This window comes from Tasmannia lanceolata, unplaced genomic scaffold (assembly GCF_043159265.1).
Source record: "Tasmannia lanceolata isolate RefF3 unplaced genomic scaffold, GAP_Taslan_0.1 ptg000008l, whole genome shotgun sequence".
NCBI classification, from domain to species: domain Eukaryota; kingdom Viridiplantae; phylum Streptophyta; class Magnoliopsida; order Canellales; family Winteraceae; genus Tasmannia; species Tasmannia lanceolata.
In genome coordinates this window covers 59,562,520-59,576,487 of record NW_027518685.1, presented here as the reverse complement: position 1 = coordinate 59,576,487, position 13,968 = coordinate 59,562,520, and the positions used below count along the sequence as shown (strand labels likewise).

General features: G+C 40.9%; 1 protein-coding gene across 1 annotated transcript; it reads right to left on the bottom strand.

Moving 5' to 3' along the window:
- Nucleotides 1-872: 872 nt before the first annotated feature.
- On the bottom strand, nt 873-12,027 carry LOC143883684 (F-box protein PP2-A12-like). Its single transcript, XM_077387010.1, has 3 exons — nt 11,261-12,027; nt 10,995-11,113; nt 873-1,487 (listed from the first exon to the last, which is right to left on the bottom strand). Exons 1-3 carry the CDS (start codon nt 11,573-11,575, stop codon nt 1,067-1,069), a joined length of 855 nt encoding a protein of 284 aa, XP_077243125.1. The 5' UTR covers nt 11,576-12,027; the 3' UTR covers nt 873-1,066.
- Nucleotides 12,028-13,968: the final 1,941 nt, after the last annotated feature.

Here is a 13,968-nt window from a genome sequence, read left to right as displayed (position 1 = left end):
CATAATCTCATTATTCTATTGGTTGGAAATTAAACCCCTAGGTTGAACATCGAGCAAAATGGAATCCACATAGGATTCCATAAAAGGCTCTTTTCACTTGCCTTCTTTAGAAAGGAAAGGAGAAGAAAGTAAGCCAAACTTTCTTGTAATTGGACATGATTTGACATTTTTCGTTGTTCACTCGTTTTCTCGGAAAAGTGGAATTACACTGGTGGAAAATATAAATAACGACGTGGAAAATCAACTTTCTTGCGCTTTCCCTCTAAATTTTCTCACCAAAATGATGACAAAATCATTTTCTTGAGAAAACCACTTTGCCTGCATACTTTCTTTTCCTTTCTCGACCAAGTGAACAACAGAATTTCATCACAAAAGGAATTTTCTCACAGTTTCTTTTCCTTTCTTTTCCAGTTTTCCACGTCAGATTTTTTTCCTTTCTTTTCTTTTCCTGCAGCTAGAAAAGAAGTGAACAGAGCCTAAGCAAGTTGTGCAAGAGAACAACCGAATTCCGGTCTACTATGGAAAAAAGAAACATTTTTCCTTTTCCAAAGAAATGTTTTTCCTGCAGTCTAAAGTGGGCCCAACTCTTTTCAATTAAAAATCCTAGCTGTCGACTGTTTCCCAAAATGCATCAAATAGTTCATCATGCATTTTTCTTAGAGAAGAATAGTTTATCATGCTTGATATGGCTTCTAACGTAGGGGGAATGCTTTAGGGAGGGAACTCATTCTAATCCAATGAGGCATGGCCACTAGGCCATAGTGGTTCCCACCTCTAATTGATCTGGACCGTCCATTTTATAGGCCTTGCTTTGATCTCCTATGTCCTTCGAAACAAATTAATGCCTAAAAAATAGAGTGTGAACTGTTAGCTATTGAAAAGGCCTTTCTCAATAGACAGAAAACATAACTATTACATCTATTTACATCTCACACACACACACCCACCTCGTGTTTATCCAAATGATACAAAAAACAGATCATATAGATGGATAGCCTGACCAAAACTAATTTGATTCTGCATTTTTTGGGCAGCCCCCCATGTATACTACAAACTTAACCGCAACTCAAAAACTCTTCCTCTTCTCTCTAAATTCACTGGGATATATTAACACAGAATCCACACAAAGACCTCCTTTGGTGTGGGTGCAATCGATCTGGGTCATGGAGAACTTGACCTTCGTTAAATTGTCGGAGTTCTCGACGAAGAAATCACCAACATGGTAATTGATCCAATTTCTGGGCTCATCTAAATAACACTGGGACAAAGCATGCTGACCATCAGAAGTTGATAGTTGAAAGCGCACGGGCTTTATGTCCCACCCATGGATGTGTTCAGGATTGCAGACCCGACGGCCGAGTCTTTTGGATGCCCGGCCTAGCTGAAGCCTGAAGAAGACGCCGTAAGTCCCAACTGGAAAGTGGAACTCAACCCCTCCATCTACCTCGAACCACCAGATTTGTTGGAGATAGGCAACTGTGTGGAATCTACAAGCAAGACAGTTTAAGATTTAAATCAGTAACCTTGACTTGGATTTTAACTTCTTTTCGAGCAGCAGTAACCTTGACCACAAGAATGGCTCCATGTAAAAATATATGACAGCCAAAACTTACATGCTTACAGGATAATATGAATCAAGTTCCAATAAATTCAATATACAAATTGGCTTCCAAGAAACAGTTAAATGCTCTTCCTCACTGACCACTGATGTTTAATTTTCAATTTGTGGGTAAGTTGCGATATAACTAGAGAAGCTCAATTCCTGGTCTAGTTAGTAGTTAGTACTTAGTAGACACTACCCACTATGGTGCAAGAATTTGAAGCGTAGGAAAAAGTTCAGCCAAAAGAAGCTGGGCAGTGCTTCGTATAGTGAAAGTAGAAACATCTCAACCAAAAGAAAATTTTGCATTTAGGGTTTCTAATCGATAGATTATCTAAATCAATTAAAACAGATGGATAATTTTAGAAGGGATTTGCTAGCATCCATCACAAAAGGCATTTCGCGGATAGTCTGTTGCATGTGAGAGCAGCCATACAGGCTCACTTGTTAGCAGATTTTGTCTTCTAGTTAGACTTGAACTCTGGTCAAGGTGCTGTTCTTGGCGAGATAAAAAAAGGGCGATTTCTTCTCCCCCTCCCTAGGTCGATGCAAACCCTAGGGAGGGAGGCGATTTCATCTCTCTCTCTCTCTCCTTGTCTCTCTCTTTCTCCCCCTATCTCCTTTTATTTTATTTTTCTGATCTCTCTCTTTCTGCTTTTTCTGTCCCCCCTCTTTTGATCTCTTTGGTCTTTCTTTCTCTTAGATCTATCTCTTCTACTTTCTGATCTCTCCCTTGATGGGCAAGGGAGGTGTTGGTGGCCGGATGATGCACAGGTTTGGGCAGATCTCGCAGGGGATGCAACAGTGGTGGCTGGAGGTGCGAAATGATTGGATCTGGGTCCGAGTGGGCCGGATTTAATGGGGAAAGGATGGGAACTGCGTAGGGTGGAAGGAGAAAGTGGGCTGGTGAGTCGTCGAAAGTGGTGGACGTGGCAGGAGTACGAAAAAGGGTGGCCGGATTCAGGGGAAAAAAGGAGGAGATTAGATGTGGAGGTGTTAGTGTTGGTGGTGGCCGTGGAGAAAAAGTTTGATGAAGGATGCGGACGACGGTGTTGAGCCGGCCGGTTATTCCAAACCCTCCTCCCCCTCGTGAAAAGCGGAAAGCACGTGGGATGTCGGAAATGGCGCGACGATTGACAGGCAAAGGGCTTTGGGAAGCAGTGGGCCGCCGAATCTGGGAGCCGTGTTGAGTGGGGGAGGTGACGGGTAGCTGGAGATAGCTTGGGGTTGCCGTCTGGAGATTGTGGGTAAAAGATGGGTTTGATCGAGGTGCAAGGTTGGGACTAGAAGGGCCAGGGTGCTAGGTTAGGATAGGTGTTTTGGGTTGTAGGTAGTTAGCTGGAGTGGTGGAAGGCAATGGCTGGAGAGGTAGTGGTTGAGGGAGGAGGTAAGACTAGGGTTAGGTGGAAGGTAGGGTAGGGTCAGGATTTAGGGTTTGGTGGAAGTGAAGAGGAAGAATGTTTGGGTGAACAATGATGGTCTGTAGGGTTAGGTGGAAGAAAGGGTAGGGTTGGGGATTTAGGATTCTGGTGGAGGTGAAGAGGGAGAAGTTATGGTGAATAATGGTGGTCTCTAGTGTTAGACTAGGGTTTTTCGGATTGGTGGTTTAATGAGGATCCCCCGGGACAGGCGGTGGCGCAAGGTGGAGGCTGCAGAAGATCGGATTCGATGGGTTGGCTATCTTGCACGGTTAGTGCCGCACAATAGTTACAGGCCTTTGAGCGAGATTTTTGAAAAATCAAATTCGCCAGCCAGAAAGTGGTGGAGAAGTCTGTGTGAAGTGGCAGGTCATACATATGACTTGATGGGCCCCACAAATATGGCACTTCTTGTTGGATTCGAATCAATTGAGACCATTGGGCAGTGTAAAGGAAAGGAAGGGGGAATGGTGAAGGTACTCTCGGCTTGTTTAGTAGATGAAGAATTTGAAAGGGAAGTGAAATAGTTATTCGGCATGGTGACAGCATATGGAAGTGTGGACCTACCTGTAGCGGTTAACCCAGAAGATCTTTTCTTTTGGTTTTTACTGGCCTAGGAGTATGCTCCTGGCCACCCTTAATTGATTCTATGTAATGCAAGTAGGGACCCCTGTCCCCAATGTCATCTTCATAGAATCAATGAAATTGTCAATTCAAAAAAAAAAAATTGTCTTCTAAGTGATAGAGGAAGCACCGTAAAGATCAATTAGCGATGGAGACAAAATTTGCTAAAAAGTGAGCTTGTGCGGCTGCTCTCACATGCAACAGACCATCCGTGAAAAGCCTTAGCGATGGATGCTAGCAAATCCCTTTTTAGAATGTAGGATATTCCATTGTTTCCTTGGAACAATCTTCAACTTCCTTTCCTGCAGACACCCATCACCCACTTTCAAGTCTCTTTTGGTAGGAAAATTGGCTGCATGATACTCCCGAAGCTGTAGAAGAAAGCTACTAGCAAAGAACACCCTTAAAAATAAGAGAACCCAACCATTAAGAGGTGGGTACCTTAAGGGTTTTATCCCAAGTACCTTAAGGTTTTTATCCCAATTAGAAATACTTAAGTTGTAAGGGATCATGATGACTAGGCATTTTCTATAATCTAGGACAAATGCAGACACGAGTATTTCATAACATGAGAGAAGACATGAGATACAAAGAAAAAAAGTAATAAGTATTAATATTATAGAACTTACAAATATTTAAGCTCGAAAGAAGAATTAATAATAAGTTTAAAATAGCATCTATAAGACTCTGTCAAAATTATAATTGCAAGTATGTGACACTAACAATAAAAAACCATAACAGTTAATTCTACGAGTAACATATGTTCAAACATGATAGTTATTCAGACCAGTAGAAGTATAAATGCAATATTTGGAATCACTATGGATATTGTATCATGTTAGACACAATATCTTGGGCATACACAAGTGGCTACGTAGCATAGCATGGACGTTGAAATTGGGGCTATACCATGCTTTGTTACATTTGGAGAAAAACATGTATGCAGCACACGACGGCATGGCAAAGCTACATGTCCGAAGGTATCTTAAGTGGAGGGAGGAGAAGAGGAGATGAGAATGAGAAGAAAAGAGTGAGTTGGAGAGATGCTCCCCCTCACTTATGTATTTATATTAAAGAGAAAGAGTACAATGACCATAATGCCCTTAGGCAAATACATACACCTTCTAACACTCCCCCTCAAGCTAGAATGTATATATCATGCATTCCAAGCTTGTTACTTAAGGACTTGGTAAACAATCCGCCAGCTGATCCACTGATCTAGTAAAAATTGTGCATATCTCGCCCTTTTGGATTCTCTGACGGATGAAATGGCAATCCACCACAATGTGTTTAGTCCGCTCATGGAAGACTAGATTTGTAGCAATATGAATCGCAGCCCTATTATCACAATACAACTGAGAAGGAGAGGAAGGAGCGATACCGATCTCCGACAAAAGGGAGCACAACCAGATCAGTTCTCCACTCGTGTGAGCCATGGCCCTGTATTCAGCTTCTGCACTGGATTTTGCTTTGACATACTGTTTCTTGCTTCACCATGACACCAAGTTACCTCCTACGAAGGTGCAATATCCAGTGGTTGATTCCTATCTGCTGGAGATCCTGCCCAATCTGCATCAGAGAACCCTTCTATCTTTGTATGACCATGCTTCTTAAATAATAGGTCTCTCTCTGGAGCGCGTTTCAAGTACCCGAGAATCTGAAGCACCGCGGCCCAATGAGAGGCACGAGGAGAGCTGATAGACTACCCCTACGGCAAATGAGATGTCTGGGCGAGTGACTGTGACATATATGAGCTTGCCAACCCACCTCCAGTATCTGCCAGGGTTATCTAACAAATCATCCTCTTTTGGACGAAGTTCCACATTAAAACCCATGGGCACAGCTGCAGGTTTCACCCCAAGGTAACCTGCCTCATCTGATAAATCCAACAAGTAGTTTCTTTGTGAGAGAAGATGCCCCTAGTGGAGTAGGCTACCTCAATCCCAAGAAAGTACCTCAAGCGACCTAGATTTTTTGTGAACTCTTTCTGCAAGAGGGCCTTCAATTTCTGTATACCCCATTGAGTCAGCCAGTAATGATAATATCATCAATATATACTATCAGAAGAACAAAGCCAGCCGCAGACTTATGACAGAAACAGAATGATCGATGGCGCATTATTTCATGCCAAAACGCATGACAGCCTCACTGAATCACCCAAACCATGCTCGAGGAGATTGTTTCGAGCCATAGAGATTTTCGCAAGCGACACACGAAGGATGACATCTACCCCTGAGCAACATACCCAGGAGGTTGCTCCATGTAGCCATGAAGAAAAGCATTATTCACATCAAGCTGATAGATGGGCCAACCATGGTTAACGGCCAGGGAAAGCAAAACACGAACAGAAGGGATCTTGGCGACAGAAGAAAAGGTCTCAGTGAAATCAACACTAAATGCCTGCGTATACCCCTTCGTAACTAAGCACGCCTTCAAGCACTCAACTGTCCCATCTGGCAAGTATTTGATGTAGAAAACCCATTGGCACCCCACTGGTCAAGCACCCGAAGGAAGAGAGACCAAATCCCAAGTCTAATTGGTTTGAAGATAATCAATCTCAAGGTCCATGGCGGCGCGCCATCCTGGGTGAGCAAGGACCTAGGCCACAGACTGCGGTAAAGAAACAAAAGACAAAGAAGATACAAAGCTTCGAAAGACAGGAGTTAAGTTATCATAGGAAACAAAGTGAGAAATAGGATCGGAAGTAGAACGAGAATGAGTACGTGAAGCAATAGGAGAATCTGTAACAGCATTAGGAGAGGCAAGAGAAGGTACTCGAGAGGTAGGAGCCGCTATCTCCGGCTAAGAGGACGATGCTTTTGGAAAGGTTTTCACCCCCTGGCGAAATCCCTACGCGCAGCAAAACTAGTGCGTAGAGAAAAGAAATTTCTCGCCGATTTCGCCCGATAACCTAGGAACCTATGGCCTAGATGATTTGATGGTGATTCAGATAAAAATATAAGACATAAAAATACCATTGTGACTGACCATAATTTTAGCCTCTGCTTGATCTACTCCTCAAACGGCAACAAACGATCCGATCACCGCGGACCCGCAAGTTGAACCGACGGATTCCTTCAAATTGCAAGAAGGGAAGTTGAAGAACTTTTCTTCAAACATATGTTCTAATCTATATCAGTACCTTTGGATGAGAATTTAAATTTTCTTGATGAAGCTTTAGGTTTTCTCAAAGCAATTTTAACTAAAATTGAAAAAACTAGGAGATAAAAAGAGAAAACTTGAGAGTAGAAGAGAGAGATAAGTCTTCGATGGTTTTCAAAGAGGGAGCAAGAATTTTCTAGCCTTTTTTAGCCTCCCAAACCGTGCTATGATGGTTTATATAGAGTTGGTTTCCTACATTTAAAAATTCCTAAAGTTTCTCTCACAATTTGACCCAAATTGGAAAACTAGTTAAGTAGAATTTCAATACTGGAAACAAACATCAAGCGGGAACCTATGGAGGTTTCCTACTACATTTTCAAAAAAAATGGAGGTTTCCTACTAGCATTAGGCATGCTACCAACCTTAGAAAAACGTGGTTTGCTTGGCCTAGGCTTTTTTGCATGTGGAGCCCACCCTGATGCAGGTGCATTCCTGCTTTACCAATTTCAAATTTGTTTTTGGACTATTATATGGCCGAATCTGGAATCATAAATTATAAATATGGCCGAATCAGGTTCAACCTGATTTTGGCTCGGGTTGGGTTGGCATTTTCTCGGGTTGGGTTGGGTTAGGGTTGGGAAAAGCCAACCTGATTTAATTTCAGGTTGGGTTAGGGTTGAGGCCTTAGCAACCCGACCCGAACCCGACCTCTGTCCTCTAATTTTCTCATTTTTTTTAGGATTGTGCATTTTTATCCTCGTATTTTTCTATTTGGCCCGAGATGAACCCGACTCAACCCGGACCCAACCCAACCCGATTTGGAGGCGGGTTGGGTTAGGGTTGACCATCCTCAACCCGAGGCTCGGGTTGGGTTGGGTTAGGGTTGAGAGAATACAATCTCGGGTTGGGTTAGGGTTGGCCTCAATTCGACGCAACCAGACCCGAGTTGCACTCCTATCCAATAGCCAGAGGTAGTAAAAAACGAAGCTGGTGAACCACCAGGCTGTGCAAAGGGGGCAGGCAGTAGGTGCTCAGCGGTGCGCACGCAAGCGCAAGAACTCATCATAGTCGGCCCTGGAGACCAGGAAATAGTCATCATGCTACCGGTCCAGCGAAGGAGGATGTTGAGTCATAGCACAAAGGTCTAGAATATCTCGTTGTCTGATAAGAAGTGAAGTAAGGGCGCCCACGCCCATCAGCGACACAGCTGCTGACAGAATCACGGTCTCGACGGCCCTTACCTCTAGTAAAGCGACCACCGCCATGGCAAGAATAGTCACCACCAGTAAACGTGCCAAGAATAGAAGTATCAATAGAAGGGTTACTAAACCCATTAGGCCGCACACGAGAGGGTCCTTGTGAGGGATGGAAGGGCCCGACAGGAGGGACAAAAGTCATCTATGGGAAAGCAACCTCCACAGAAGAGGAATAACCAGAGACGATAGCTAAAGATGGAACAGTTGATCTGAGAGGAGTCGTCGAACGAACTTGAGGATCCATGATGACAGAAATAAAGAGAAAGCCGCAAACTACAACAACGGTAGAGAATAAACAATAGAAGGTGACGAATCACAAGACAGGTTCAGCAATGATACCGCGGCGCCGATGAAGAAACATAGTAGAACAAGACATATGATCACTAACCAGGGGAAGAATAGAGGCTAGGAAAATAAATCGAAGGCACAACACCTCACTCGTGCATTTGAGCAAACATGTGGCGTGCACCTCAGCTCCGGAGAAGAGACATAGTGGAGTAGACATAGAATGATGACCAATGAGGAGAAAGAAAACAATCAAAGGAAATCGGAGAAAAAAGGGACGTAAGATGATTTAGGCCATTGAAGTGTAGGGGTGTAGAAGCCCAAGATGTGAAAGGTAGGTTGCATAGAGGGTTAGAGTAAGGTTAGATTGGTTGAGGTTGGGGTTGGATGTTCCACGACAAGGAAAGCGAGGGTGGTGGGGGGTTTAAGGGTTTCCGACAAGGGAGGATGAGATAAAGGGTTTCCGGCGAGCGGTGGAGGCGAGAAGGGTGGAGTGGTACGGACAAGAGAGTGAAGAGAGAGGCATTAATGGAGGAAGGGAAGGGTGGAGGGAGAAGAAGCAAGGAGTGCTTCAATGGAGGTCCATAGGGTACCACAACCCTAGGGCTCTGGTACCATGTTGAGGGAGAAGAAGAGGAGAAGAGAATGAGAGGAAAAGAGTGACTTGGAGAGATGCTCCCCCTCACTTATGCATTTATATTAAAGAGAAAGAATACAGAGACCATAATGCCCTTAGGCAAATACATACACCTTCCAACATCTTATATGCCTTCTATTAGTTGGTTTAAAACCATATAATATGCTCAATAAATAAAGGCTACTGATATTGTCACAACCATATTTTGATAATTGCACAAACTTGGCCTGTCTTTCCTTTTTTAATTGGCTTATGAGATCCTTTTGGGGACCATAATAACATTTTACAGCTGTTTAATAATAAAAGACAAGATGTGGTAGTGCAATTATCAAACCTTGGTAGTGCCAATATCAGTGGCCTAAATAAAATGCTAAGAAGCATACTAGACTATTAAAAAAAAAATCATAGCTTACAAAACAAGGTTAACTCAGGTTTTAGACAAGACTCAGTCCAAACTAAATCTTGATTATAAATCAAACTGTATGATCTATTACTCTACACCTATTATACTTAGGGTATCAAAAATTTCATTTAAAGTTGCAATGTTTTACTCACGGTACTTTATAACACATGCCATGTGATTATCACAATATCAATTTGATTCCCTACCAAATATCACATACTATCATGTGATTACCTACCAAAAAGACACAGATATCTTTGTTAAGAAGATTCAGTGAAAGCTGGTTGAAAATGGTGGGTCTGACTCTAGTATCCAGATTGAAAATGTGACAAACTAAAGGCTGTGTACTTCATATTACAACAGAACAAATATGGAAACATTATGCATTGTCAATTTTACTGCATATGATACAATATCTAGTATATGGTACAATGGAATAAAGAATTCATATTCTTAGTGTTTCACAATTACTGACTGTTACTACACCTTTCAAACTTCTAATGTGTATGTATATCCTGTGTTCATACTTTAAAATCTCTGCGTAAGACATCTCTCATAGCGGTGTTTGAGAACATGACACATGCATGCTTGTCTAGATAATACAGTTCTCATTGACCATTATCCTTTTGACCCTTGAAAGTTAATCTTGGAAAATTATTGTTTGAGAGAACGGGCTAATTTCTTTCTCTTGAACAATTAAAAATCGGAAATTTTTATTACAACACAAGCATAGCTTATTTACCCTGTACCGAGCAAAAAACTTTCAAGCCCTTCTAGTGCAACATAAACTGTTTTCGTCCACGAAAAAGGAGAAAAGAACTGAGCACCAGTAGCAAAGATTTCAAAGAATTGATTAGACTAAAGACCAAAGTTTACATTGGTAGTGAAGCTCTCTGATGGAAAGTACAAGGAAAACAAAGTGAGCTAGAGATAAAAGCTACTCGAGTTGTTATTCTACAACTGCCTGCATAAGCAGGATCCATTTCCCCCCATGAAACAAAATTATACATCACCTACAGAAAAGGGACATTCTTCTAGAAAGCAAACTTACCAACAATGCAAAAGCCACAAATGGAGCAGAAAATAAATACAACTCTGACAACCCAATGCCTCACAATGCAATTTGTTGATTCTCCTAGAAGATTAGAGATTTCGTTGTAGCCCAAAGAAAGAGGGGCTGAACAACCAAACTACTCATTCTACAAACTATCGGGAGAGAACCACACGCATGCCAAACAAACATGATTCTAGATACTGAAGGACTTTAATGAACAGGGATCCAAACAGGAAGAAATTCAAATTTTGCAAGGCTTACTACAAAAGCTAGATTTAAGCTTTCATTTTATCAAGACCAAAGGGAACCTAACCCATGTACAAGATCTTAAAACCAAGCTAGAATTTTCCTGATTGAAACTTACAAATGGAATTGACAACCAATCCAACAAAAACATACACGAACAAACTAAGTAAAAAATTTCAAGTAATTCCTGTTGATCATGGAAAGTCCAACCAGAAAAAACTCAGAAAATACAAATTATATCCGTCCTTGTGGTTTTTGACAATAAACATGCAAAAAAATCATAATCATAAAAGCATCTATATAATCATATAACTATCTTTTTCCATCAAAGATCATTCAATAACTCCAAGCCAAGAAATAAAGAGTTACCTAGATTCCTCAGTCGGTATATAATTCCAATATCTCCGGTCATCAATCCCTGTTATGGATAACGCCTTTGAAGAAATTGACAAGCAAATCCCACCTGTACTCTTCTCCAGCCAAGCCTCCTATACAAAAAGAGAAGAAAAAAAAACCCAATTCAGCCATAGAAAAAGGGGGGGAAAGAAAAAAAAAAAAAAAACTAATTCAGCCAAAGACAACTACAAAACCCAATAAAATTAAAAGAACCCTAACAGATTTTTATCCAATCTAACCTTCAAGCCACCATCAAACGGAATAGGCCGACAGAGCCACGCATAAATCTCCTTCCTACTAAAATCAGTAGGAATTTCATCAAACAGTTTCTCCACAAGGTACTGATAATTCCTCGGAAGCTTCAATTCCCAAACGCAATCGGACGATGCCGCCCCACGAAAAGCGCGATTTAGCCGCGCCAATTTACAGATATCAGGAGGATCTAGATGAGCGAGAACGGCAGCCACGCAGCCCTCTGGTATGTCACCGAGGCTGGGTTTCAAACGAGAAGCCACATCACCTTCTTGTACAGAGCTTGATAAGCCAGCCCCCATGAAAAAACCCTAACCCTAACCCTAAAAAGTCTGAAACGGCTAAACCCTAGCCCTAATTTCTGTTACAGATAGTCGAATTTCTAACTTTCTATCAAATGAGAGAGTTGAAACTTCTAAGGCCTAGCCCTAATATATCCTACAGAAAGTCGAATTACTAAATTTCTATCAAATGAGAAAGTCGAAACTACTAAACCCTAGCCCTAATTTCTTATACAGATAGTCGAATTTCTAAATTTCTTTCACATGAGAAAGTTCGAGGATTTGAGAGGGAGAATGAGTTCTTGAGGAGAAGAGAGAGAGATCAACGCTTTTTGGATCATCCAAACAATGTGGGCCCATACTCAAATCCAAACACTACCAAAAACATAGAAAACAAAGATACGGGCGAGGGTTCAAAGTTCAAACCATGACATGTAATCTATTCGTTGTTTCGCACCAAAGAAAACAAAATTGAAAATCCCAAGATATATTTTCTCGAGAATACGAAAGACTGTGGACTTTGACAATAGTGCCCCGCAGCTGATAGGATGAATTCGCTCTCATTTACAGCCGGTCTAACACCTAACAAGTAGGGGTGCAACTTGGGCATTGACCAGATCCGAAAATAACATGGTTCGGGTTTGGATCGAAGTGTTGGGATCATCCAATCGAGATGATTATCATGGTATGACATATTTGTGTTGGGGCCTCACAGCATAATGGTTTAGATCTTTGAATAAGGTGGGCCACACTCTATTTTTTTTTTAAATACGTGCACCTATGTACATACATGCATATTCATTAGAAAATTCATTACGACCCACATTATTCCAATATCTAGACTGTTCATTTGATGGGCTCCAATGTAAATAGGCATTTCCCCCAAAATCATCTCCATCTGATGATCCTAACTCTCTGATTTGTAGAGGCTAATCTGAGGGTTTGGATCATCCTATGGAGATGATTTAATTGGCAAGGTCTCCTTACGTTGGGACCCACCAAATGGGCAGTTTGGATCTTTGTACCTTCTAGGCCCAACTTTTTTTTTTTTTTTTTTAAATTACACTTTTTATGGGGACAACCATCTTCAATGATCTAAACCATTCATTGCAGGGCCCAACAAGGGTTTATGCTCAAAGAGAGAAGAGAGAGTACTGATTTTGCTACAAAAGTTCATTGAGAGAGAGTGAGAGAGAGTTGTCATGTGTACAGGTGTTGTACTGATTGTGAAGCCACAACTGGTCAAGGGGGTGAATTCATCCTTACAGGGACTTATCAGCCCCCTAATGTCCCCCCATTTATATTATATCTTATTGGGATTGTAAATATTTAGGGTGTGTTTGGTGACAATTCTGATTTTGTTTCTAGATTTTGATTCTATTTTTTTATTCTAATTTTGATTCTAAAGAATCAGAATCATGTTTTGCAACTAACAAAAAAAATAATTTTACTATTTTCGAAACAAAATCACGTTTAGTTATTGACTCCGAGTAGTAGAAAGAGTAATACATGCATTATAAGAACGAAATATGAAATGAGGTGGGATTAAGTGTTATTATCATCAATCAATCAACCTAGTAGAGAATCAAGAGGAATACATGACTTAATACCATCAATCAAATAGATCTGGGTGATAAGAATACAAATTTTTTTCATAATATAATAATTTCTAGACATGAGAGTAGTGTGTACACCAACATATAAAATAACCAAATGTACATGCACATGAAAAATTACTCTATATCATAATCAATATTTGGAGTAAACATGATTGTCTTTTGACTTGGATTGCTAGATTAACAATTTGAATTGGATTTTCTTTGAGAAAATGGTCATGCACATAGAAAACGATTCTATGTTATACCCAATGTTTGTTGCTTACTGTTAGAAGGGTCATATAACCCCCGGGCAAAATCGTTATGCGCAGCGGAATCAAATCGCATAGTATAATAATTATTTTTCAATTTCGCCCTTAGTCTAGGATTTGTAGGAACTAGATTATATTTAGGTGATAAAATAAATAGATAAAATTATACCTTTGAAGAAGTTACCACGAACAAGATCGTCTCCTTGATCTACTCCTCGAATTGTCACGAACGGACCCTTCTTCGTTAACGCGGCAAGTTGATCCGATGGGATCATTTGATCTCTACACAAAGGGTAGCGTAGAACAACTCTTGTTCTATATTTAAATCTGATCTTGATCAGATCTAATAGATGGTATTATTTCAAATCTAGAAAGAGCTTTTATGATTTTCTCAAAAACTAAAAGAGAGGTAAAAAGTAGAATACTTGGACGGTTTTACAAGGCTACAAAAAGTTAAATGATGAAAAAGTTTTAGAGACTCTTAAATGATGAAAATTTCAAAAATACTAAAAGAACCCTAGGATGGTTTACCGATTCGTTTCCGAAG